The following is a 25410-nucleotide window of genomic DNA, read 5'->3' on the forward strand; positions in this document are numbered from 1 at the left end:
ATCCCTATTTGATAGAAGTTCTCCATTCTCTAGTCAATGGCTTGCCGATGGCTAATGGGTGCTGCAACATATTTTGGGGGTGGCAAACGTTTCCTGGCGTTGCTAGACAATTTGCAATTTCGAAAGAGCATCTTTGCCATTTAGAAAATCTACAGCCGATGGGGATGCAGCAGGGAAGATCCAGTCTTAAAATGCCTGGCCATCTGCCTTGAACCTCTCAGTTCTGCTGCTAAAATTAAATTAGCTTGGTGATTTTTGGATTAAGGTATTAAGATTTCCAAAGGCCAGGCTGACCTGATCTCCTTTGTTAGAGGAGGGCGAGGGGAGATATTTGCTTCTAATTTCCATCTGGCAGTTTCCAGTTGCAGGACAAAAAAAAAAACAAACCCACCCGACGTTTTAATTTATTTCACTTTTGCCATCCTTGCAACCTGACTGGGGGGAAAAAAAGAAAAGAAAGTAAAAAAGAAGCTAGTATTAGACTTAGTTAAAAAAAAAACCCTTAAAACTGCTTCTTCCTACAAGTTTCCCCATCACGGAAAAAGGGGGTTCCACCCTCCACCCCCACCTTCCCTTCGTTTCTAACATGCCTCAGGCGTCATTAAGGGAGACAGACGGAGGGTGTCTATTAAACACTCTATGGCAACAGACTTGTGCTAAAATTGATTCAAGCGATAATTTTGCTATCTTTTTGCTAGCCATTCCTCTCCGGATTATAACCGCCGCAAACAGAATAACCATAAAAAAAAGTTAATAAATTTATCTTTGGTTTGTAACGGGAACAGAAATCAACACCATCGGAAAAGTTTGAGGAAGAAAAGGACGGTGCGTGTGGATTTTACCAACTTGTATCTGTGCAAAGTTAGAAAACAATTTCGCTGCAGCCTTTTACGGAAACGAAATGTTGAAATGAACAAGTTAATGAAATTAAAACGGAAAAAGAAAAAAAAACAGAGGTTTTAGGAACAGCAAGGAATGTCGAAACGATCTGCCGAGGGGAAAAAAAGCCAAAATAACGATAATTTAAAAAAAAAAAACAGGAAGGAAGCAGGTGTAGAAATCAACACGTAAGATTTGCGCATCAAAGTTTTGCATAAGTGATGAGGGGGGGGGGAGGAATAACCTCCAAAGCTTCCTTTTTTCTCCCCCCCCCCCCAATTCTCTTTTTTGAGGGGGGAGACCAACATTATTGCAGGCTGTTAGAGGGGGTAGAAAACAAGAGTTTTTATGCTGCACGTCAGCTGGATGCGAATTTTATAACTTATAAAATTAATCGGTCATTTTCCCCAAAATATATATATATATTTTAAAGATCAGTCTTCAAACAGCTGGATGCGAATGTCACAACTTATAAAATTAATTTTATAATTTTTTTTACAAAAGATTTTAAGGCCGGGCTTCATTCAGACAGCATTAAGCGGCTGTTAAGAAGGGCAAAGGGGAAGAGAGAGAGAGAGAGATTTAGATTTTCATGATTTTTTTGAGAGTGGAGAGGGAGCAAAATATAGTCTGCGGGAATTTTTTTCCCCCCTCAGTCATCTTTTGATTCCCGGCTGGGATTCGAACTCGGGGCGAGACCTAAGCGACAAACGGCGTATTTTCTCTTTTTTTAAAAAAAGAAAAGAAAAAGAAAATTATATGGCTTGGTCAGAGATCTCTAGGCAGTCCTGTAAATTCTCCAACAAAGGGTGTTTTTTTTTAAAGGAACCTCTAGAATTAAATTGAGCCCTCTGCACGTGCTCAGAGGATTTTCCCCAGGCTTAGCGAAAACTGGAGGCAGGATGTAGCCCCACCCCCACCCCGATGCCAGCGTTAAGTGAAAGCTTGTCTCGGGTCTCAAAGTCCGATTTTGAAGCCCCTGATAAAGGGAAGTCCGGAGGGAACCTTCTTCTTGTAATCTAAATATTCTTCTCCGAAAAAGTGGATCAGGGCCCTTTCTTCCTCTTCTACCCGGTCGCGGAAAAAACGCCAGGACACCAGGGTGTAGCCGATCAGGCAGACGGGATTGCAGAGAAGTACCTGCGAGTGAGGGGGAAAAAGAGGGGGGGGGGGGGAGGAAATGGGTTTTAAAAAAAAAAAAAATTCTTCCTGTTTGGAAAAAAAGGCCCATCGGTCTGAGGAGATAAGTCTTTCCAGGGAGGATTTACGGTCACAGACCTTCTCTGGCTTGGAGAGCTGCCAGGATGATCTCTGCAAAGTCTCCAAACCAATGAAGGGAACTAACAGTCTCCTGCAAACTCCACTCCCCTGTCGCTCCTCTTTTATTTCCTCTGGGAGGGGCCATTCATCCTCCACCTGTGGCCTTCCTCCCGAGTCGAGCCCTGTTCTTTAATTGTTCCCTTCCTCTGGCAACTCTGCGCATGCGCACACTGGGAACAGGCTCCAGCTGTTCCTCTGCCTCACTGATGCCTGACTCTGAAGGCAGCTGATAACTGGCATACGGCCTTGGCCCTCTCTTCCTCCGACACGGAGCCCTCGCCCGAGCCTTCCCCAGACTCCAGGACTGGCCCATCTCCCTCCCCAACCTCCTCACTCTCCGAATCTTCCGCCAGCTCCCCTGGCCACTGGCCGGCCACAACACGGCCCAAGGAGATAAAAGAAAATAAAAACCACAGCAATTGAATAGATTACTATTAAACATCTTAACGATTTAGTCTGGATGTCTTTTAAGGGGCTTCTTTGAACCTTGCAGGGCAAAAAGATTCAGTGGGGTTGGTGTTTTCCTCTTCCCTCCTCTTCCTCCGTCTTTCCTTTTGTGTTATGGAATTTCTCTCTTTTCTTTTTCTTGAAATTTTATTCAGTAGGTAAAAAAGTAGAATATTAGAAAGGAGCCCCAAGAAGCGGGAGGGGGCTGCTTGCTTTTAAAGGAGCTTTGCTCCATTGTGTGACCTTCCTTCCCGTGGTCGTTAAGTGAATCACTGCAATCGTTAGGCTAGTCACAAGGTTGTTAACTGAACCTGGGCTCCCCGCTGACTTTCCTTCTCAGGGGGTCACAAAAGGGGATCAACGGGACTGCAACCGTCGTGAATACGAGTCTGTTGCCAAGGGTTTGCGTTTTGATCACGTGACCGCCTGGATGCTGCGACGGTCATAAGTGTGAAAACTGGTGGTAAGTCCCTTTTTTCAGTGCCGTGGCAGTCACTAAACGAACGGCTGTAAGTCGGGGACTACCTGCAATTCATTGGTTAAACGAATCCCCATTTTCTGACGGGTGATCTGAGCCTACCTGAGTTCCGATGCTCCAGTAAAACCACCCGACGTACGAAGGGTGCCGGCACCAGCCGTAAACGCCCCGCGTCACCAGGCGGTGAGACTCCGACTTCTCGTTCTGGACGATGTGGTTGAAGTTGGAGCCGGCGGTCAGCATGGCCGCCTTGCGTAGGAAGTCGCCCAGCACCACCATCAGCAGCCCGGAGGAGCTGAGCCAGCCCACCTGCTTCATTCCTGTAAACACCAAGAGACGGGCGTTTCCGACAAAATGGGCCTCGATTTGCAACGGTTCATTTAGCGACTGATTGGAGTTACAAAACAACAGAGGAGGGACTTTGCAGATTTGGAAAACAAAGGAAAAAGCAGTTTGGTATCTGGTTGGTGTGTTTATCTCTCTCTCTCTCTCTCATCTATCTATTTATCCTATCCATCCTGTCTGTCTCTCTATCGATCATCTGTCCGTCTGTCTGTCCGCCTATCTATCTTATCTATTGATATCTCTGTCTATCTATCAATCATCCGTCCGTCCGTCTATCCTATCTATCTGTTGTCTGTCTGTCGTCTGTCTGTCTGTCTGTCTGTCTATCTATCTATCTATCTATCTATCTATCTATCTATCATCTATCTATCTATCATCTATCTATCTATCTATCTATCTATCTATCTATCTATCTATCTATCTATCTATCTATCTATCTATCATCTATGCCTGTCTATCTACCATCCGTCCATCACTCTATCTATCTGCCTATCCTATCTATCTGTAGTCTGTCTGTCTATCAATCAATCATCCGTTCGTCTATGTCTGCCTGTCCTATCTATCTGTAGTCTGTCTGTCTATCATCTGTCTGTCTGTCTGTCTATCTATCAATCACTCAATCAATCATCCATTCACCTATCTGTCTGTATCCTGTCTATCTGTAGCCTATCTGTCCGTCTGTCTATCAATCATCCCTCCGCCTATCAGTCTGTCTATCCTACCTATCTGTAGTCTGCCTGCCTCCCTGCCCACCCACCCACCCACCAACCATGGTAAATCCAAGTCTTCACCTGGGAAAATGAATTTTTCCACGGTGAACTCGATCCAGGAGGAGAGGGCGGCCACGTTGTACTCGAAGCTGTGGTTGAGCAGGAAGGAATCCAGGGAGAGGCTGCGGGGATTGTTGACTGCCGTGACCAAATATTCTGAATAATGGAACAGAGACAAAGAACACATGTACCTGCCAAGAGAGAGAGAGAGACAAACAAGGCGACGTGCAATTGAGGAGAAAATGTCTTTTAAGCTTCAAGAAAATCCCCACCCAAAAACCAGCCACGGTTTCCTGAACTGTCAACAGGTAATAAGATCAGCAAAGAATCAACCAATATATATATATATAATTTACTAGCGGGAGTCCTCAACTTACAATCCTAGACTTGAAAGTTTCGAAGAGAAAGGGATCGTAAGAGATTATAGAATCCTAGGGCTGGAAGGGACCTTGGAGATTTTCTGGTCCAGACCTATGTCCACGGCAGGAGTCCTAGACTGAAGCATTTGGAAGGGACCTATGAGATCATCTAGTCTAACCCTCCACAAAACAGCAGAAAATTCTCGACTGGAACATTCGGAAGAGACCCCGTGAGGTCATCTAGTCTCAAAAATGGTTGTTCTTACCAGCCGAAATGTTTCCAGGAAGACTGCCTGAAGCTGAGCAACAATCCGCACCCAAATGCAAAGCCCAGGAAACAGGCCCGGATTGCGATCTGCAAGAAAGAGGCAGGCAAGGCTGGTGAGAGCTGGGGGTGGGGGGTGGGGGGGAGAACGCAGGCTGCTATGGCACCGGTACATGGAGCAGGTAGTGGGAGGGATTGTAGGCAAGCGGGGCTGCATTAAGTCAACACTACGCGCCTCAAACTTGGGTGATTCAGCTTCTTTGGCCTAGCCAAGTTGTACAGGCAGTCCTTGACTTAAGACCGCCACTGAGCTGAACATCTCTGCTGCTAAGTGACACCGTTGTCAAGGACCTTTCTGGCCACATTTAAGTGAATACTGCTGTTATTTATGTCAGTAACATGGTTGTTAAGCGACTTAGGCTTCCCCATGGACTTGGCTGGTCAGGCCGCAAGAAGGGAGCAGGGGCAACCGCAGCCGTCATAAATAGGAGACAGTTTGCCAAGCATCTGAGCACGTGACTGCAGGGATCCCGCAACGGTTGTTAAGTGTGAAAAACGGTCATATTTAGAAGGCACCTGAGGTCACCCAGCCCAACCCTCCCTCTGCCCAGTGCAGGAATCCCCCAAAAGATAAAAGGAGAATCCTAGTCTATAACACTTAGAAGGGGGGGGGGTCTGTGAGGTCATCTAGGCCAACCCCCACCTTCCCCCAGTGCAGGAATCCCTTTAAACAAGCATAATCCTACACTGGAATATTTGAAAGTGACCTCCGAGGTCATCTAGTCCAACCCCCGGGAGTTAAGCTAAGCCAAAACTAACCCCCACCCCCCAATTTCAGTTCTGAACCTGGTGGGGGTTGTGGAGCCTGGGGTCAAAAGAGCCCTCTGTTCATGCTCAGGAGCCCTTCCCAATTCGCCATCCTCCCATTCCAGGGCAAAGAGTCCATTCCGCAGAGAAAAAGATGCTCCCACGCCCCGCCCCCGAGGACCAGGGGGCGCGGCCTCGCTTAGCCCCGCCCCTCACCTGGTACATCCCGCCCGGCGCTCGGCCCCAGGCCAATAGGAGCGTCGCGTTGGCGCCGGCGACGTGGAGGGCCAGCGCGGCTCGGCCTTGGAAGCCGGCCCGGAGCAGGAGCGGCACGGCGGCCACCACGGAGCCGCCCAGCAGGAAGGCGGCCAGGCTGGTGCGCGCCTCGGCCCCGCGGAGCCAGCCTGCCCTCCGCTGCTCGCCGGCCATGGCGGACGGCCCCGAGGCCCGCCCCGCCCAGCTCTCGCGAGACTTGCCGCGGGGGCGGGGTCGGCCCACCCGTTCCCCCCGCAAGCCTCGCGAGACTCCTCCGTGGGGCCGACAGAGCAGAACCGTAGAGATATGAAAAGGGTAGAGCTGCTTCTTTCAACCCAAGCTTCTCCTGGAGTGGAGGAGAGTACAGATAGAGAAAAATGTAGAGATACAAAAAGTTCAGAGTTGCCCAAGAGATATTACTGAGTCACCTTCCGAGCCCCTTGCAGAGCTTTTGAGTCCCATGGGGCTGCGCCGGCAGCACATGGGAGTTGGAGTCCTTTAGCAAACTGGAGGGGCTTTCCAGCAAGTCTGGAGGGTTGGGCGATGTTAGGCAGCCTGGCTAACTGGCTGCATTAACACTATTGGCATTTAGAGGTTGCGGTCCCTAGTGCCCCCCCCCCCCCCGTGTGTGATGCCCCTCATTCAGCCTGTGGTTGGAGTGGGACCCCCTTACCTGCTTTCAGTCCCCCTTGCCTGGGGAGCTGCAGGAGCCACTGCCGGCCTAGAATCATTAAAAGAGAAATGGATCAGGGGGAGCTTAGAGGTCATCTAGACCAACCCCAGCCTACAGCAGGGATCCAGCACTGCAGCAGCCTCCAGTCCAGCATTTAAGTGCCCAAGGGGAAATAAACAGGTAGAGATAAAGTTTCCCCTCACATACATCTGTGCCAGTTGTTCCTGACTCTAGGGGGTGCTGCTCATCTCCGTTCCAAAGCCGAAGAGCCAGCGCTGTCCGAAGACGTCTCCGTGGTCATGTGGCCGGCATGACTCAACTCCCGAAGGCGCACGGAACGCTGTTCCCTTCCCACCAAAGGTGGTGGTTCCTATTTTTCTACTTGCATTTTTTACCTGCTTTCGAACGACAAGGTTGGCAGAAGCTGGGACAAGTCACGGGAGCTCCCTCAGTTACGCGGTGCTTGGGATTCGAACCGCCCATCATCTTTCTGATGGACAAGCTCAGTGTCTTAGCCACTGTGCGTCCCTTCTCAATGGGAAATAAAAGACCCCAAATCCCATTTCCCTCCCCCCAGACTGCACCCCTTCCCCCCTATTCGATGGAAACGTCTTAAGTTTTCTCCATATGAAAATCCAAAGCAATTTCAGCCAGTGATTTTATTGCTCGTTGAGACAATGGGGAGAAATTTGGGGTCTGGAGTCTTCTGCACCACAGACAGCTCATGAGGCTCGGCTAGATGGCTTTCAGGTGCCTCTTGGGCCAAGAACCAGCAGATTTTGATCGCATGAGCACAGTGGTCCTATGGGAGAAAATTGGTCCCAAGTCACTTTTTTCCAGTTGTCGTAACTTTGGACGGTCACTAAATGAGAGTCATTTCATTTTATAGATTGGCGATGAGTGTGCTCAAATGCCTTACTTTGGAGTGCTGCATTGATGTGACCACCAGATGGTGCTACAACCCCCCAAATGGCCAGATGTTCCTCTCTTGCTAGTCAATTGCCTTTTTTTACCTGTTCCAAAGTGAGGCAGCCAACATGTAGAGCAGCGTCTTTCAACCTTGACACCTTTAAGATGTGTGGACTTCAACTCCCAGAATTCCCCAGCCAGGCCTGAATTCTGAGATCGCAGCGGAAGGGATTAAAAGAGAGTAAGCAGGGCATGCAAGAGGGACAGGCGTAAAAAAGGCTCGTGTTATCTATCACCAGGAAATGATGTGAGTTGAAGTCGGCCAATCTTAAAAGTCGCCAAGGTTATGAAAATCCTGCTCTCCACAAAAATTTTGAATTAAAAATTACCCCGACCCTCGGGAAGAAAATGAATGACAGACGAGGCGGCTTTTCTTGTTAAATTTTTAATTCAACTTTTTTTTACAGGAAGAAATCCTCAAGAGGTCCAAATACTTAAAAAAGAGAGAAAGAGAGCAGGCTACAAAGAGTTTGGGAACAAAAAAAAACCGCTGTGAAGAAAACGTGTTCTGGCTGAAGACCAAAGTCCTCTGGGACGTGTTCTAGAAATATATATATATATATAGCACCCCCAGAAAAACTGTTTAGGGGGGAGCAGGGTTATATCGAAGACGGAGCAAACACCCACTTAGATACCAGAGAGGAAAAAACAGGGGTACAAAGTATCACCCCAAAAGTTGGAAGTCGCAGAACAAATGACAGGGCTTCCAAAAGTCTGGAAATGCCACACACCCCAATAAAATAAATAAAAAGTATTGCCTTATGACCCCAGAAAGATATATAAAGATACAGTACAACAAAGGGTTCAACAGCTCCCCAACCCCAATATCCCACCCTCCTTCGGTGTAAAAGAAGTCCAAAACCTCTGGCTGGTTGGATGACCTCTGGGAATCCCAAAATGGCCAGGGTAGTTAATTTTGAAAACCCCTTTTAAAAAAGGCACAATATTCTTTATTTTATTGTTTTGCTTTTGATGTTGTTGTTTGCAGGGAGGTGAGATTTGAGACGGTGGGCATGGAAGCCATTGGCAATGTTAGGAGCTGCCATGAAAGTTTTTAAAAATTAAATTTTTTAAATTAATTTTTTAAAAAATTACCCATTTTCTCCCTCAACTGCTCTCAAGAGGTACCGTCCATCATTCCTGGTGCGTTCTTGCATTGTGTGGTTCCCTTTCATAGCGGGTTATTGTGCAAGTTAGACGCATCCTCATCCTCTCATGAGGGCTAGAAACCTGTCTAGTTTCTCAAACAAGAAACGAACGATTAGGCTGTTCTTTTCTCTTTCGCTCACAGGATGAGTTTGGAGCATGTTTCTTTCCATCTGGCGGGGTTGATCATGATGGCAGGTGGGCTTATAACAATGGCTTTTTCAAATAATCCTGGTTAAAAGTGGCAACTCCATCTTGGCTTAAGTAAACCAGTTGGCTTACTGGGTTGTTGGTTTTTTTGGTAAAACGTTAGTGCCTGATTGTACATTCTGCATAGATATTATACAGCTCACTTCCCGCTTGGAGATGTAAAGAGTTTTATAATAATAGAATTGAGGAAATTGAGCTTCCATATTTAGTGGCAGTCTACAAGGATAAAGACACTAGAGGTTGTTTTCGCATCAGGAATATTTGGGAGTTTTCAGAAGGATGCATCTAAACTGGATAGCTGCAGAACGAGAGTGGACTTCAACTCCCAGAAGTCCCCAGCCAGCCCTTACTCTCCTATAATCCCTTCCACTGCAATCTTCTCTCTGCTCTCTGGGAAGGGAGTGGGTGAAAAATAAAATGAGCATGGCTGCCTGGGGAATTCTGGGAGTTGAAGTCCACTCATTTTCAATTGCAAAATTGAAAATTACAGGTTGATAGACAAACCCACATCAAGTTTCGATGTCATTCCAAGCTACGGAAAACAGAATTAAATTTGGTTTTTAAATCTAGCCTTGTTCTGCCTTTTTGCTTTTAGGGAGAGGAACAGAGGGTGCCAATTTTTGCATTGGTCATAATTCAAGACTTTAGACGTTAAACAGAGTGAAAGGTAACCAGGCCTAAGGAGAAAAGTGTGATTTAAAAATTTAAAAAGCCCAGAACAATGGAAATGGCACAATTTGTGTAGATTTGACATGGACGTGATACCCACTTTAGATAAAACGTGTTTATGGAGTAGAAAAAAATTCTTATTGCCTTCGTCTACATTTTTTCTTTTGTAAATTCCCACTTCCTACAGTTTGGTGGTCGCTTTATAGAATCCCATTGGGAAACTCGGCTTTTGGGGTGTCGGAGCCCAGGAACCCACAAATTAAAAAAAAATTGTTTGGGTTTTAAAATGTGTAAACTGGCCTTTGAGTGTGTGTGTGTGTGTCTTCCCAAGGCCACCATAACCTCAGCATAAATGTTTAAAAATTGGATTGCATGGAGAGATCTCCCTTCTTGTCCAAAATAGCAAACTGTCCCTGAACAGGAGAACAATTCACTTTTTTGTGAATTGCTCGGTAAAAATACAGAAAAGTTGTGTGCTCAGAAGACACTAAAGCTGGACGTTTGGGTGCAGGTAGCTCCTTAATTCAGGACAGCCTACAAATGAAATGAAAAAGGCGAAGGTCTTGTATAATATTAGCAACCGTTGCTCTCTACTCTCCCTTTCTCTCCAGGCGCTGATTTTATTTTCAATCAAAGAACATGCAAATACCTACCTGGGCAGAAAAATCCACTCCCTTGAGCCTGCGCTGAACTGGCCAGATGTTAAACATCTGGTGGGGGAGGGGGGAAAAGAGGATGGGGTTTCCTGAATGCCCCAACATGGGAACCCTAGAGAAGAAAGGCGCAGGGAGGGTGCGAGGCGGGGAAGAACACTTTGTCGCAACGCAGGAGAAAAAATAAATGTTGTGTCCCCTAGTATACAATAAGGAGCTTTAACAGCCCTAAAAAGTTCCCCACAAAGCTGGATCTGATGTGATCCATGCATTCCCCCCCTCCCCCCCCCATTATATAGGGAAGCAACTCCACTGGATGTGGGTCAGGGCAGCCCCTTCTGCAGGGATTGCACCATTTCTTGTATTGCTCGAGGGAGATGCTGCGAAAGGAAAGCTGCAAATTTTTAGCGCAAGCTTCCTCCTCCTCCTCCTCCTCTCCCGTTTCTGCATCCTGTAGGAGGTCATGGGGCTGTGGCTCCGTGCAGGATGTGGGGCGAGGCTTTGGCACAGAACAGGAGGTAGGGTGATGGGTTTTCTTGCTTAAGGGGCTAGGGAACAAACCCAATGGGGTTTTTCCTGGATCGGACTTAAATTTTGCTCCTGAGAGAAACCCTCAATATATATATTTTTTGCAAACAACCAGTTTGTCCCATTCCCAACGTTGACGCTATTCTGGAATAACGGACCCCCGTGCATGCAACATGATTGCAGAATAACAGACCACATGAATGCGACACTATTCCAGAATAAAAGACCCCAAGCACATGAGACTATTTTGGAATAACGGACCACATCCACGGGGCATTATTCTGGAATAACGGACCCCATGAACGTGACACTATTTCAGAATAACGGACCACACGCGGGTCTCACCCACTACCTCGTTGCTCGCAGAGGGGGCCTCTTGGAATGTAGAACAAGGACGGGAAAAGTTGGAGCACGTACCCTGCCCAGGTTTTTTTTAGAGGGAAACTCGGCTCTTTTTGGCAACGGCTTCCTCCCACGGCCGTGCTCCAAGAGAGAAGGATCAATACCCAAAGACATGCACACTTAACATCTACCTAGGAAAGTTCTTGGAGAGGACGTGAGATGATTAGAAAAACGAACCAAGCCAAAAAGTCCGTCAATTTTGGACGAGCTGTGTGGGTTCTTGCAGTAGAAAAGGAAGAGAGGAGAACTTTACCCTCTCTCGCCCCGAGCTGAGATATGACCCGTCTGGATTCGAAGTGCTTTTCTTGCAAGGTTGCTCTCGGAAGCATCCTGCTTAACCTCTCTCTCTCTCTCCTGATCTTGACAACCAGGACGAGAGACAAGATGAAGAAGGTTCTTTGGTGCTGTGTCCAGTTCCCGTTACCAAATCCGGACCGCATCCAGGAGGAAGCCCCGTCGAGTGAGAAACAAATCTGGAAGCTGAACGGGACGACTCGATACAAAAGTTCATTTCGACGGAACCGTGGCCCATAATAACAAAAGCAAGTCATTGCAGAAATACGGGAGTTACAAAAATTTCAACAAAAACGTGGCCACCCATCGTAAAGTCACCGAGCGGAATGATTAAAACGCAGTCTCAAATGGTCTTGAGTTATCCCACGACGAGCTAGCCGAAACCTTCTGGAAGAGATGCGTACGAAGCGATCCCAGCTACTCCGGTGTCTACGAGGCCGAGCTAATCGAATCCGAGTGGAATGTGACGTATCCCGAGGAAGCCGAAGGTGAGCTCAAGAAACTGCTCGTGCTACCTTTGCTTCCGTTTTTCTGAAGATCGTCTTGGCCTCTCCAGGAAGGACTCAGACCTGTCCGGAAACATTCGGTCTTGGAGCAACTCCTGATCATCGGACAATCCTCCGTCCCGGGACTCTCGCAGAGTTCCACATGAATCTGTTCGTGGCAAGGCATGTCCAAGCTCCCTTTGGGGAAGAGGATCCGTGTGTCCTCCTGGGCCGGGAGAGAGACCGGTACCGTCAGAGAAGTCCCTCGTCCCTGGACTGAGATGCTTCGCAAAACTTGAGGCTCTCGTTCGAAAGTGGCCAAAGGGAAGTCCCGGAGAACCGTGGCGGTGGAACGGCGGGGAAAGGCATCTGGGAGGAGAGAGACGGAGGCCGAGCGCACTGGAGGTCTCCTCAGGGTACGACGGGGGCTGGGCCCATCCGTGAAGTCCATCACGTCCTCTTTACTAAAGCACTTGTAGCCTCCCTGCCGGTGGATGTCTTCGCACGAGAAGGGCTTGAGGGATAACGGGCTCTCGGCGGACTTCCTGCGCTTTCGGTGCGGGCGGCGTTCCTCCTGGTAGGAGAGGACGCTGGTCCTCCGCCGGTCGTATCGAGGCTGAGGGAGGAGCAGGCTTGCCAATTCAGCGGTGATGTCCTCTCCTGCCATCCAATGCTGAAAGTAGGCCGAAATCTGGCTGGTGGTCCAAATCTCAGTTTCGTCGTGCGAGAAACGCCTGGTGGGAGGGACCTGCGGGAGAGCCGAGGAAGAAACACCATCATTTAATTTATTTATTTTTAATTTCAATATTCTACCTTGTGGAAGAACAGTGAATGGCTTTCCTCCAGAGGTGGTGGGTGCTCCATCGCAGGAGGCCTTCAAGAAGAGATTGGACAACCATTTGTCTGAAATGGTAGAGGGTCTCCTACTTGAACAGGAGGTTGGACCAGAAGACCAAGGAAGAGGTGAGTGTCGACAGGGCAACCAGGCGGGCGCGGGCGGGGCCACCAGGGATTTCTGCCACCAGTTCAGAGAACAGATGCCAATCGTCCCTTCTGGTTCGGCTGAACCAGGAGGATTTTACCCCTGATTGGGGTCAATAACAGGGGGAGGACCGATCTCGTGGGAACGGGCTTCCTTTTGGCTCGCTACGGAAATGACAAAGACCATCCAACCTTTGCGTGGCGTCTTCCCATCGTTCCCAAAAGCCCAACCTGCTCACCTGGAGATACTGCATTTTGTCCTCCGGGGCTGGCTTGGCGGCATAGACCTGAGGGATCCCCCGCTCCAGGGCTGACAGGTCATAGCTGGCGATCTGGTCCACCGTGAGAACGTCGCCGGAGAGGTTGTCGGGATAGGGTTGCGAGTACATTGCCTCTGCGGGAATCGGCCGTTCCAAGCTGGTCTCTTTGGTCCCGGGTAGACAGGAGAGGACGGAAGATAAAAAGTGAGAGGCAGTGTGTCTCTAGCACATTGCTCCACTACCACATCGTCCCAGTTCCCACGACAAGAATGTTTCAAGTCCTGAAAGTACAAGTCTTCCGCCATGGCCATTACCGCCGGAGAAACTAGGGAAACTTATCCACCCGTTATGCAGCTGAGGGCTACGCGGTCTCTTATCTAACCATTCCGTTGGCCGTGTCTCTTCTCCCCGTCTCCAAAGCTGGGAGCACCTGTCCTGAGGTGTAGCGGAGGGCCACCGCCTGTCCTGGAGGGACACCGCCACTGGGCGCCGCACGCTTACCTTCCCCGCCGTCATCGTTGGACATGATGGCCACGCACTTCTCCCAGACGGAGCGGACGTCGGCCCGGTAGCGGTCGCAGGCCCAAAGGAACAAGGGGAGGAGGAGGGACTGGGCAACGGAGCACCAGACGATACACAGAACCATCCAGTCGTAGGCAACGTCCGACTTCAGGCTGGCGAAACTCACCACCTGAAGGGCAGAGAGAGGAAGATGTCCAATCCATTCTGATAAAGGAGACAGGCTGGAATTATGAATCAATGATCACTTCTAATATCCTTTCTCTTTCCCCCTTTCCCTTCCCTTTTCCCCTTCTCTCCTCTATTTCCTTCCTTTTCCCTTCTCTCCTCTTCTATTTCCTTCCTTCCTTCTTTCCTTCCTCATTTTTTATAAACACGTCAAGGTGGTAAATAGACCTAATACTCTTTCCTCCTCCTCCTCCTCCTCCTCCTCCTCCTCCTTCACACATAACAACCGCCCTGCCAGGTGGGCTGGGCGGAGAAAGTAAGTGGCCCAAGGTGACCCAGCTGGCTTTTATCTCCAATCGACTGAGATTGAATCAATCTAAACAATAAGGGAGGCTATAGATTCTCTCTTTCTTTTTTCTCTCCCCTAATTATCCATCCTTCCACCCACATCCATCCATTTATCTACCTACCTTTCTCTCTTATCTAACCTATCTATATATTGTCTGTCTATCTGTCTCTATCCATCCATCCATCCATCCATCCATCCATCCATCCATCCATGTCATCTATCTATCTATCTATCTATCTATCTATCTATCTATCTATCTATCTATCTATCTATCTATCTATCATCTATCTATCTATCTATCTATCTATCTAATCCATCCATCCATCCACCTATCTCTCTATCCATCCATCCATCCATCCATCCATCCATCCATCCATCCATCCATCATGTCATCTATCTACCTATCTCATCCATCCGTCATCTATCCATCCATCTATCCATCCATCCACCTATCTCTCTATCCATCCATCCTTCCATCCATCCATCTATCCATCATGTCATCTATCTACCTATCTCATCCATCCATCTGTCACCTATCATCTATCTATCTATCTATCTATCTATCTATCTATCTATCTATCTATCATCTATCTATCTATCTATCTATCTATCTATCTATCTATCTATCTATCCCATCCATTCATCCACTTCTCTATCCATCCATCCACCCACCCACCCACCCACCCACCCATCTATCTATCATCTATCTATCCATCCATCCACCTCTCTATCCATCCATCCTTCCATCCATCATGTCATCTATCTACCTATCTCATCCATCCATCTGTCATCCATCCATCCATCCATCCATCCATCCATCATCTATCCCATCCATCCACCTATCTCTCTATCCATCCATCCATCCATCCATCCATCCATCCAATCTATCCATCCATCCATCCATCCACCCAATCCATCCATCCATCCATCCATCCATCCATCCATCCATCCATCCACCCAATCCATCCACCCAATCCATCTATCCATCCATCCACCCAATCCATCCATCCACCTATCTAATCAATTCATCCATCCATCCATCCATCCATCCATCCATCCATCCATCCATCCATCTACTGTCTTATCTCGTGTCTCTCTGGCAGGAGGCACGGGGTTTTTCTCTGCTCCGGCCACCAATGCCTGCGTCCAAATAACCCCACCCTCCGTTAGTCGGTTGTCAGCAACCGCAGCCATCCCACTTCTGCCGCCAGTTTTACCAAGACAGGAAATCCCATCAGGAAATCGTAGAGGAAAACAATGCCGGTGATCAGGTAAGTGATCTGCAGAGACGTCTTGACGGGTTCGGATCCGTCGATGGAGGAGCGGCGCTTGCCCTGGGCGTCCTCCACCACGATGGTGGGCACGTTGAACTTGTTCTTGTCCTGGTTGTTGCCAGCTTGGATGGAGAAGGTCTGGAAGAGGGCGATGGCCACGCAGACCACCCCCATGGCCACGCTGCCGCTGATGAGGAGCAGGAAGCAGACCCCGAAGCCCAGGCCGATTTCCGTCACGATGAAACGGCAGTCGCTGGCATAGAACCGCTCGGTGGTGTCGTGCCAGCCCACGGCGGGCAGCGTCGAAAGGATGAAGGAGACCATCCAGATGCCCATCACGGTGTGAACTGCTTGCTTCTTGGTATTGCTTAACCTGCAGGAAGGGAAAAGACCCCCCCCAGGATTGGCCAGGAGTCCCTCTACCAGTGAGGTCAGGGGTCTCCAAGCTTGGCCCCTTTTGTGGACTTCAGTTCCTAGAATTGGTTGATGGGAACCCAAGTGCATCCTCCTCATTGTATTCATTGCTTACTCTCTTGTGGTCCCTTCCTCTGCGATCGCCCTGCTCTAGCGAGTGGGAGGAAACAAATGAAAACCAGCATGGGTAGCTACGGAATTCAGGGAGTCCGATAGATGGATGGATGAATAGATGAATGGAACGATAGGCGGATGGATAGACAAATGGAAAGATGGACGGAGAAATGGATGGATGGGTGGATGGACAGATGAAAGGATGCAGAGATAGATGGATAGACAGATATATAGATGGATGGATGGATGGACAGATGACAGGCCAAAGAGATGAAAAGATGGGTGGATGGACAGATGAAAGGATTCAGATAGATGGATAGAGAGATGGATGAGTGAATGGACAGATGGAAGGATGGACGGACAGACAGATGAAGGTTTGAAGAGTTGGGTGTTTGAAGAAATGGATGGGCAGATGAATAGATGGATGGGTCAATGCATGGATAGATGATTGCAGGACAGGTAGATCTATCTCAGAAAATTTCATCTACCTAATCCCTTGGATCCACATCCCGCCATTTTGTTCAGGAGCTCACGGTGGCCTCCTCAGCACTTCTCCTCCTCCTCTTCCACCAACCCCCCCCTCAACGACCCCGCCTCCCACCCCCCCACCCCGAGGTCCCACCTGTAGTTAACTGGCCAACGGACCATCCACATCCGGTGATAGGACAGCGAGGTGACGGAGAAGCAGGTGGCCAGCGTCAAGGTGTAGAAGGTGGAGACGAAGACTTTGCAGAGGCCCTCGTTCCACTCGTAGTCCGAGTGCCGCTGGCGCAGCTGGACGACCGAGTACATGGTGATGGGCACGGCGATGTTCAAGATGTGAGTCCCCGCCAGGGTGCAGATGAGGAACTCCAGCGGCTTCCATTTCTTCTGCTTGGCGCTGACGCTCAGGATGCCCCAAGCGTTGGCCAGCACCGCCAGGCCCGAGCACACCAGCCAGGCCACCGCATTGTTGTGCAGGGTCCGTTCGCGGTTCATGATGGAGGGCGGGGCGGCTGCCAGCCGGGGAGGTCAGGTGAGGATGGTGAGCCAGGAAGACGACGGGCAGGGGAGGCATCCTACTGGAGAGGCAGCGCCATCAGGGGTGGGTCAGAGGAGGGGGCGCCCCCCACCTGCGCAGCGACAAGCGGGGTTTGACGGACGCGGTGTGGTGCCCCATGTTTCTGGAAGGGAAGGGCCACCCAATTTCATTTAATTAATTTAATCTTTTAACGTCATTGTATTTTTTAATTTCATTGCATTCTGTACCATTATTTGATTTGGTTTTTATTATTTTAATAAGAATAATGTAGTGTAGCATAATGCAATACTAAACTATATCAATATACATTACATATATAATAATGCAATGTACAACATGAAAAAAAAAAGCTATATATGAAATTCTTATTCGTTCAATAATACTTCTCATCGTTTCTGCATTCCCGCCCTTGCCTTCTCCAACCATGGTGGGGAAAATGAAATGCCTTCCAACCGCCGAAGAAATATTTCTCCCGATTGAACGTTTCCTCTGCCACCTTTCTGGCAGCCGTAACGGAGGCTAACTAAAAATGTCGTTCTTTTTTTCCCCCCCGTTTAAAAATAATAATAAAAGCGTTGCATTTCCCAAAAAATGGGGAGGGGGGGGGGAAAAAGCAACAGCCCGGAGGAATAATATTCCTTGATTGGCTGGAGTCTTTTGATAGCTCCAACCAAAACAACAAAGGCAATTCTCCAAGGAATTTGCAGAGAGAAACGGACAGAAATAGAACTTGCTCTCCTCCGATACCATGTTTATTCTCTCCGCTTGGGGGAAGAAAACCATCTTGGGGGGAGGTTTTTTTTTAAAAAAACATCCCCCACCCTCAAAAAAATTGCATGCAGGCAGTCCTCAATGTACGACCAGAGTGGGAGCTGGAAGTAAGCAACACAGTCGTTAGAGGAGTCACTGCAGGTTTTGCAAACTTTTTGTTTCGATTCAGCTCCCCCCCCAACACAACAAATCCTCTGAAGTGAACTCAAAATATTCCTTTATTAGGAATAAAGGAATAAAGCCCCGGGAAACAGTTTCGCTGCCTGTCCGGAAGATGAATAGTTGTCTGCTGCATCTATTCATCTCCGCCCCCTGACTTTGATCCCCAGAGGTAGGGTGGGGCTTCGTTTGCAGCAGTGGCTTTTCCGTCCTGAGGACCGGCCCATAGATTTCCACTGCCCTCCTCTCCTCTCTGCCTTCTGTGCATCTGTGCGTCAGGCACTGGACCCAGCTGTTCCTCCTCTTCTTCATCAGCCACCTCCAGAGCTGGGGGCTGTTGGCTCTCCATCGGAGGGCTGACGGACGTTCCAGGCTCCGCCCCCCCACCCCCTCTCTGCCAGCTCCATTCCCTCTTCCCCCTCGGAGCTCTCAGCTTGCCTTGAGGCTGACCCTCACTCCCACGCCTCCTCCTCCTCCTCCGATTTGGCTGCTGGAGGGGCCGGTGGCCGACAGGCCACAACACTTTTCTGCGGTGGTTGCAATGTGTCGCTAAGCGAATCATGTAGTCATTTGGCAAACCTGGCTTCGCCCCCTTTGCTTGTCGGACCCCCGCTTGAGGGGTTGGTCTCAAATGGTGATCACATGACCCTGGGATAAATTCATGCCGGTTGCTAAGTGTCCTCATTCTGATTATATGACTGCTGGGGACGCTTCGTCATAAGTGCGAGGATCGGTTACAGGCCACTGTTTTTTTTTTCAGCAAAAGAGAATTTAAGACGAGTCTTAGGGAATACAAACAGTCGCATTGCAACCGTTCATTTAATGATGCACCAAAGTTACAACACCACGGAAAGGACCGTTTTTTCACACTTACGACCATTGCGGTCACGTGATCAAAATTCAAATGCTCAGCTGCTGGTTCACATTTAAGAGAGAGCCCGGCAACCGTCATAAATACGAGTCGATGGCCGAGCGTCTGAATTTCGATCATGTGATCAGGTGCAACTGTCGTTAAGTGTGAATTCCTTTTTCAATTCCTCCCCCCCCCCCCCCGGTGCTGTTCTAACTTTGAACGATCACTAAATTAACTGTTGTAAATTGGGGACCATCTGTGTTCTAAAAAAAAAATCTGAAGCAAAATCAGCCCCCCAATTTTCTCCCATCCGCATTTTTCACCCTCTATTTTCCTTTTCAAAAAAGAATCTGCTTTCCGTGTTTAAACAAAGGTCAGGATCTGTTTTTCTAAATCAGACCGAGATGGAACCTTAGCACATCTGGCGGGTGGGTTTTAATCCCAGTTTCCTGAAGGAGCCACCGTGACTTGGGTTCAGGCTGACCTCCCTGCAAACTGCCATGAAATGGAAGGACGTGGGTTTTATTTCCAAATAGATAAAAAGCAGCGGTAGGTTTAGCTTCCATTCGGATTAAATTTTAATTTGTGTTCCGTATAATTAATAGCATTACGCCCTGTGCTGCATTTGCTGATTTGGGGTCTGGGCCAGAATGTAATCTCTGGTTTAGGAATAATAGGCTGTGAGAAGGCAGCTGGCCCCAAGTTCAAATCCTCCCCCTAAAGGCAATCTCTCTCTCTCTTTCTCTCTCTTCTTTTATCTATCCATCCATCCACCCATCTTATCTTTCTCTCTCTCTCTCTCTCTCACCTACCTACCTATCATTATCTATCTACCTACATCTATATCTATTATCTATCTATCATCCATCCATCCTGCCTACCTACCTATCATCTATCATCTATCTATCTATCTATCTATCTATCATCTATCTATCTATCTATCTATCTATCTATCTATCATCTATCTATCATCTCTATCAACTCTATCCAACCCTATTTTCTCCCTTCTTTCTCTCCATGTCTCTCCTCTCTCACACACACCTATTCTAGCTGTCCGTCATCTATTTTTCCTTTCTTTCCATCTCTATCACCTTCTCTCTCTCTCATCCATCTATCTATCTATCTATCTATCTATCTATCTATCTATCTATCTATCTATCATCTATCATCTATCTATCTATCTATCTATCATCTATCTATCTAAACTATCTATCTAGTCTTTCTCTCGCTCTACTTATCTACCTACGTATCTATCCTCTCTCTCTGTCTCATTCCATCCCTTCCTCTCTCCCTCTCTCTCTCTTTCTCTCTCTCTCGGATGGCAGCCTTGCACAGCATCCGTGTAAAAAGCCGGCAGCTTTTCCAGCGTCGGGAGAAAAGTGCCAAAAAAATACAACGGAAGCCGGTTTCAGATTTAATTGGGAGCGACAACTAAGCCAGCTCTGTTTTTTCGGTTGGCACAGCCATTTTAAGCCACGGGTGAAGATCTTCCTCGTGGTTTATTAGCCCAGTTGGTTGAAAACAGCAGGAATAAAAGTGCTCAGATGCGGGTAGATTAAGCAGGAGGAAAAGCTGGGCTCCAACCGGGAAAATAAATAACTTTTCTTTTCTTTAAAAAAAAAAAAAGGACTGTGCTTTTTTTTACTTTCAAGGACAACAATATAGATAGTCCTTGACTTACGACCACAATCAAAGGCAGAATTTCCATTGCTAAGCAAGGCGGTGGCTCAGGGAGTCGTGCCCGATGTGATGACTTTTATCTCTTTTTAAAGTCATTTTTATCTGAGCCGCTGTAAGTTCGAACGGCCGCTAAACGAGTGGCTGCATGTCGAGTTGGCTGCATTGCAAAGAAACGTTTTTTAAGGCATGATAGTCAGTCATAAGACCCCTTCTCCAGCGTCGTCGTAACTTTGAACGTTGGCTAAATGAATGTTCGTAAGTCGAGGACTACCTGTTATTTTTTTTAAAAAGGAATGCTTGAGGACTACTCTCCTTTTTTTACAAAAAGAAAACGATTCCAAACGGCTTCAGTTTGTCGCACAGAAGCCCTGCCAAATTGGGCTCCCTCTCTCCTTGCCAAGGGGCTTCACACAACCCACTAAGCCCAACACACACACACACACACACACCGACAAGCTCACAGCGGGGGTCAGACTAGATGACCTCTGCACCGCATTCGGCTATAAATCCAGAATCAATCCTGCTGTGACATAATTTCCACCCAACTGCAACACAGGCTGAGTCACAATTAGCCCAGGGGTTGTGAGGAGCGGCTCCTGAAAACACAACACAAGTGTGTGGGAGTCACACCTTGATTGTAATTCCAGGCTTGGGGATTTTTGTGACGGAAAGAGGAGTCGGCAATGTGTGATTATTTGTGCACAACTTCGCCTATCCGGTCCGGCTTCCCCTGGTCTGGCTGAGAATTTGGGCTACAAACAACCTTATTTATTTATTTATTTAATTAAATTTTTAAACCGCGCCCTTTCCTAAACAGGACTCGGGGCGGTGTACAGTCATGTTAAAACAGTATAATACAAAATATAGATATACATTCAATATACAAATATACAAATAGGTACGCGGAGGAGGTAGGATGTAGACTGTACAATATATAAAATAAAATACAAATAAACATTAAAATACCCTTAAAAACTGCCCAATAAGATGTTTGCCAGGAGGTAAATGGGACTATGAATCGGTTAAGCCAGCTAACTGGAACAGGTGGGTCTTAAGCTTCTGTCGGAAGGAGCGGAGGTCGGTGGTAGTTCTAATATGGGGGGGGGGGAGGTCATTCCAGAGGGTTGGGCCCATCACAGAGAAGGCTCTACTCCTAGGCGCTGCCCGTTGACACTGCTTAGTGGACGGCACCCGGAGGAGTCCCTCCCTGTGAGAGCGGATTGGTCGCAGGGATGTATGAGGTGAGATGCGATCCTGCAGGTAACTAGGTCCCGTGCCATGGAGCGCTTTGAAGATAGTAACCAACACCTTGAAACGCACCCGAAAAACCACAGGCAGCCAGTGCAGCTCGCGCAGGAGTGGTGTTATATGGGAGTATCTTGTCCCTCCCATGATGGCCCACGCGGCCGCATTCTGAACTAGCTGTAGTCTTCGGGTGCATCTCAAGGGGAGCCCCATGTAGAGAGCATTGCAGTAGTCCAGGCGAGACATCACCAGCGCATGAGTGACAGTGCGTAAGGCGTCCCGATCCAATAGGGGGCGCAATTGGCGCACCAGGCGAACCTGGTGGAACGCCCCCCTTGCCACGGCTGCCACATGGTCATCCATCGACAGCCGGGCATCAAGGAGGATGCCCAAATTGCGCGCCCGTTCCACGGGGGGCAGTTGTTCGCCCCCTATGGCCAGCGATGGAACCCACTGGTTGAACCGGGGCGCCGGAAGCCACAGCCACTCAGTCTTGGAGGGGTTGAGTCTGAGTCTGTTGTCCCCCATCCAGACCCGAACGGCTTCCAAGCACCGGGACATCATTTCGATGGGCAAACCTGGATTGAGCCCCCAAAAATTCCGAGGGAGACGGACGGTGAGGAAAGAGGAAGTGTACGAAAGTCCTCCACTTACGACCGCAAGAGCCCCACATTTCTGTCGCTAAGCCAGACAACTGTCAAAGTGAGTTTTGCCACGTCTTATAACCTTTCTTGGCACAGTTGTTAAGTGAATTGCTGCCATTGTTAAGTTAGTCCCACGGTTGTTAAGTGAAACTGGCTTCCCCAGATTGAGTTTGCTTATTGGACGGTCGCAAAAGGGGATCGCATGACCCCAGGGACGCTGCAACCGTCATAAAGGCGAGTCATCAATGATCCCATCGCTAGGGGGGTTACTGCGACGGTCGTAAGTTTGAAAAATCCAGTCCTGTTACTTTTTTCCCCCAGTGCCGTCGTAACTCCGGACGGTCACTAAATGAATGGTTGTAAGTCAAGGACATGCCTGTATACGTAAAATGAAATAAAGGAATAATTTCACATTGAAATGTGGGAATGGGCTAGGATGGTTATAATTGCCCATCAAAATGTATAGTTTCAGATAGTAGTTTTCGTTCAGCGACTGCTTCGAAGCTACGACGACACTGAAAAAAGCGACTTAGAACCAGTCCTCGCACTTACAACCACTGCCGTATACCCAGGGTTACGAGGTCAACATTCAGATGCTTAGCCACTAGCTCAGAGTTATGACGGGCGCACTATCCGGGGTGTGTGTGTGTGTGTCACACAATCCCCTTTTGCAACCTCCTGGCAAGCAGGAAAGGCAGATTCGCTTAACAACAGCCGTGATTCGCTTAACAACAGCCGTGATTCGCTTACAAAAGTGGTCACGAAACCAGGCAAAACTCACTTCGCAACTGTTTTGCTTAACAACAGGAATTTCAGACTCAATTGTGGTCGTACAATGAGGACTGCCTGTGATTCATCCGTGGATACCAACAACCTGCTTCACCAAAAGACAATAAATGAATACAGGAAGTCCTTGACTTACAATGATTCACTTAGTGACCATTCAATGTTGCAACGGCCCTAAAAAAAGCAACAGGATCATTTTTTCACACTTACGACCGTCGCAGCCTCCCCCATGATCACGAGATCAAAAAAAATCACACCCTCGGCAACTGACTCATATTTATGACGGCCTCAGAGTCCCGGGGTTATGCGATCTCCCTTTGGCAACCTTCCCGACGAGCAACGCCGGATTCATTTAACAACCGTGTTACCCGCTTCATGGCTGCGACAACTCACTTAACGACCGGAGCGAGAAGAGTTGTAAACTGTGGCCAAAGTCACTCAACCCTTGTCTCGCTTAGCCACAGAAAACTGTTGGGTTCCAACGGGGGTCGTAAGTCGAGGCCTCCCTCCTTCCAGAAAAAAAGTGCAGAAAGTGCTTTTTAAAAAATAAAAAAAATAAAGTGAAATAAAAAATATTCAACAGCAAATTTGGACTTGGATTAAGCCATGCAGGGAAGGGGTGGTGGTCCGAATATCAGCCCCCTCCCCTTAAACCTTGCTTTGCTCACCCCAAAAGCCTCTTTCTCCCTCCTCCCCCTTTCTGCTTACCGATCCCTGGTGAATCCTCCCCAAGCAGGAGCACTCTACCTGCCTACCCACAGGTGCTCTGGAGGCTGCCCAGCCACCGTTGCCTCTAAAACAGGGATGGGGGGGGGGAGCCCCAGAGGTTTCTCAAAGTATTGGGGTCTCCAAAGTAACCCAGCGTTGATTGACAGGAGGGGTGGGAAGGGTCTTCTGTCTATCCATATTGAGCGCATTCATTAGACATTAAAAAGGGAGAAAGGTTAAAAAGTTGGTGGGTTTGACATGGAGGGGGGGAAACGGGACGACCCTGAAAGTGTTTCGGGGACTCCTAGGGGTCCCCCCCCCAAACCTGGCATGGAGTCCCATCCCCTCTGCATCCAGGCCATCCGATTAACCGAAAGTACTTTTCTCCAATGCTGAAATGAAACCCCCTCCCCACCCACACGGGTCCCCCTCCCTGGATTAAACCCCCAGCTGTTGCAAGGGCTGTACTCCCGATCCCATGCGCCACGCTCCGCACCCACAGCATCCTTTGTTCGCCCCCTCCCCAAATGCAGGAAACTCCAAAGGGTCGATTAGATCCTCCCAAAGCCACAGGGATGCATAGGAGGGAGAGTGGGTGGGATGGGGGGAGAAAAAGAAGGGAGGGGAGGGGGATTGAAAAAGGGGGCGTTCTGTAAGGGAGGGGGGTCGCCTTGTCCACACCCCCTCCGTGGAGCAGAGGCGCTTCCCCACCGCAGCCCAGCCCCGACCCAAAGCTTTATGTAAGAGAATCTGCAGCGGAATTTACACTGGATTGGACCCCCTCCCCTTATTAGTATTATTTTTGCAATCCTGGAGAGGGCGCCTTCCCCCCCTCAGGGGAGTGGAAGAGGGGGGGCACAAAATGCATTTGGGGGGAGGGGGCAGAGCGCCCCCCCAAAAGGGCGGGTGGGGGGGGCAAACTTAAAGAAAGAGAGAGAGAGAGAGAGAGAGGCTGCATAGATAGGGAGGGAGGGAGAGGGAAGCGCTTCATTTGCAACCTTCTGGGGCGGAGCGCGCTTGGCGCCCCCCCCCTGCAGGAGGGGGGGCTCCCAGTTGGAGGATGACGTGGGGGGATCCCCGTTGGGGAGGGCGGAGAGGGAGGGGCCAGTTGCTGCCGCCCTGCGGGGAGGGGGAGAGGGCGAAAGAGCTCGAGGGTGGCGCCCGCGGGCGCCTTTGGTCGCGGGGACTCACCTGAGCGAAGGTGCGCTCCGTTCCTCTGCGCCCCGCCGGCTCCAGCGCCGCTGCCTGCGCTCCTGCTCGGCTGGCCGGGGCTGGGCGGGTCCGGGGCGGGCCAGCGCATGCTTGCGGCTCGGCTAAGCCTCCCCTCCCCTTCCCTGCGAGAGAGCCCGGCCCCTCCCGCAGCATGGAGACCCTCCCGGGGGTGGGAGGAGGAGGCGCGCCTTGGAGACCCTCCGGCCGCTGGAGGGCAGCCTGGCTGCGGGTCTTTCTGGCCGAGGAGGGGCTCCACTCGCCCACCCCCCACAGCCCTCCTCCTCCTCCTCCGGGGGTC

The 25410-nt window shown here is 49.2% G+C and overlaps 2 protein-coding genes across 4 annotated transcripts; both read right to left on the reverse strand.

Annotated features, from left to right (window-relative positions):
- Positions 1 to 745: 745 nt before the first annotated feature.
- Positions 746 to 6140, reverse strand: ICMT (isoprenylcysteine carboxyl methyltransferase). The gene is made up of 5 exons (XM_081955057.1): positions 5887 to 6140; positions 4865 to 4953; positions 4261 to 4430; positions 3227 to 3444; positions 746 to 2019 (listed from the first exon to the last, which is right to left on the reverse strand). Exons 1-5 carry the CDS (start codon positions 6097 to 6099, stop codon positions 1837 to 1839), a joined length of 873 nt encoding a protein of 290 aa, XP_081811183.1. The 5' UTR covers positions 6100 to 6140; the 3' UTR covers positions 746 to 1836.
- A 1800-nt stretch (positions 6141 to 7940) lies between these two features.
- GPR153 (G protein-coupled receptor 153) lies at positions 7941 to 25391 on the reverse strand. Of its 3 annotated transcripts, XM_081954036.1 has the most exons (7): positions 25092 to 25391; positions 23561 to 23694; positions 16656 to 17196; positions 15449 to 15878; positions 13697 to 13886; positions 13175 to 13359; positions 7941 to 12702 (listed from the first exon to the last, which is right to left on the reverse strand). In XM_081954036.1, the coding sequence occupies exons 3-7, from the start codon at positions 17009 to 17011 to the stop codon at positions 11899 to 11901; spliced, it is 1965 nt and encodes a 654-aa protein (XP_081810162.1). In that variant the 5' UTR covers positions 17012 to 17196; positions 23561 to 23694; positions 25092 to 25391; the 3' UTR covers positions 7941 to 11898. The 3 variants fall into 3 exon arrangements, with proteins under 3 accessions (XP_081810162.1, XP_081810161.1, XP_081810163.1); XM_081954035.1 differs by lacking the exon at positions 23561 to 23694; XM_081954037.1 differs by lacking the exons at positions 23561 to 23694; positions 25092 to 25391 and adding an exon at positions 17438 to 17456.
- Between the last annotated feature and the right edge of the window lie 19 nt (positions 25392 to 25410).

This window comes from Natrix helvetica, assembly GCF_964273705.1.
Source record: "Natrix helvetica genome assembly, chromosome: 5".
NCBI classification, from domain to species: domain Eukaryota; kingdom Metazoa; phylum Chordata; class Lepidosauria; order Squamata; family Natricidae; genus Natrix; species Natrix helvetica.

Excerpts from the sequence above, each read along its gene's own strand:
- ICMT (XM_081955057.1), bottom strand. The coding sequence starts at position 6,099 with ATGGCCGGCGAGCAGCGGAGGGCAGGCTGGCTCCGCGGGGCCGAGGCG. Across the intron at positions 4,954-5,886 it reads CGCCGGGCGGGATGTACCAG|ATCGCAATCCGGGCCTGTTT; the intron begins GTGAGGGGCGGG and ends TCTTTCTTGCAG. Across the intron at positions 3,445-4,260 it reads GGAAAAATTCATTTTCCCAG|GAATGAAGCAGGTGGGCTGG; the intron begins GTGAAGACTTGG and ends TGGTGTTTACAG.
- GPR153 (XM_081954035.1), bottom strand. The coding sequence starts at position 17,011 with ATGAACCGCGAACGGACCCTGCACAACAATGCGGTGGCCTGGCTGGTG. Across the intron at positions 13,887-15,448 it reads TGATGGGATTTCCTGTCTTG|GTGGTGAGTTTCGCCAGCCT; the intron begins GTAAAACTGGCG and ends TCTGCCCTTCAG. Across the intron at positions 13,360-13,696 it reads CAACGATGACGGCGGGGAAG|AGACCAGCTTGGAACGGCCG; the intron begins GTAAGCGTGCGG and ends CCGGGACCAAAG.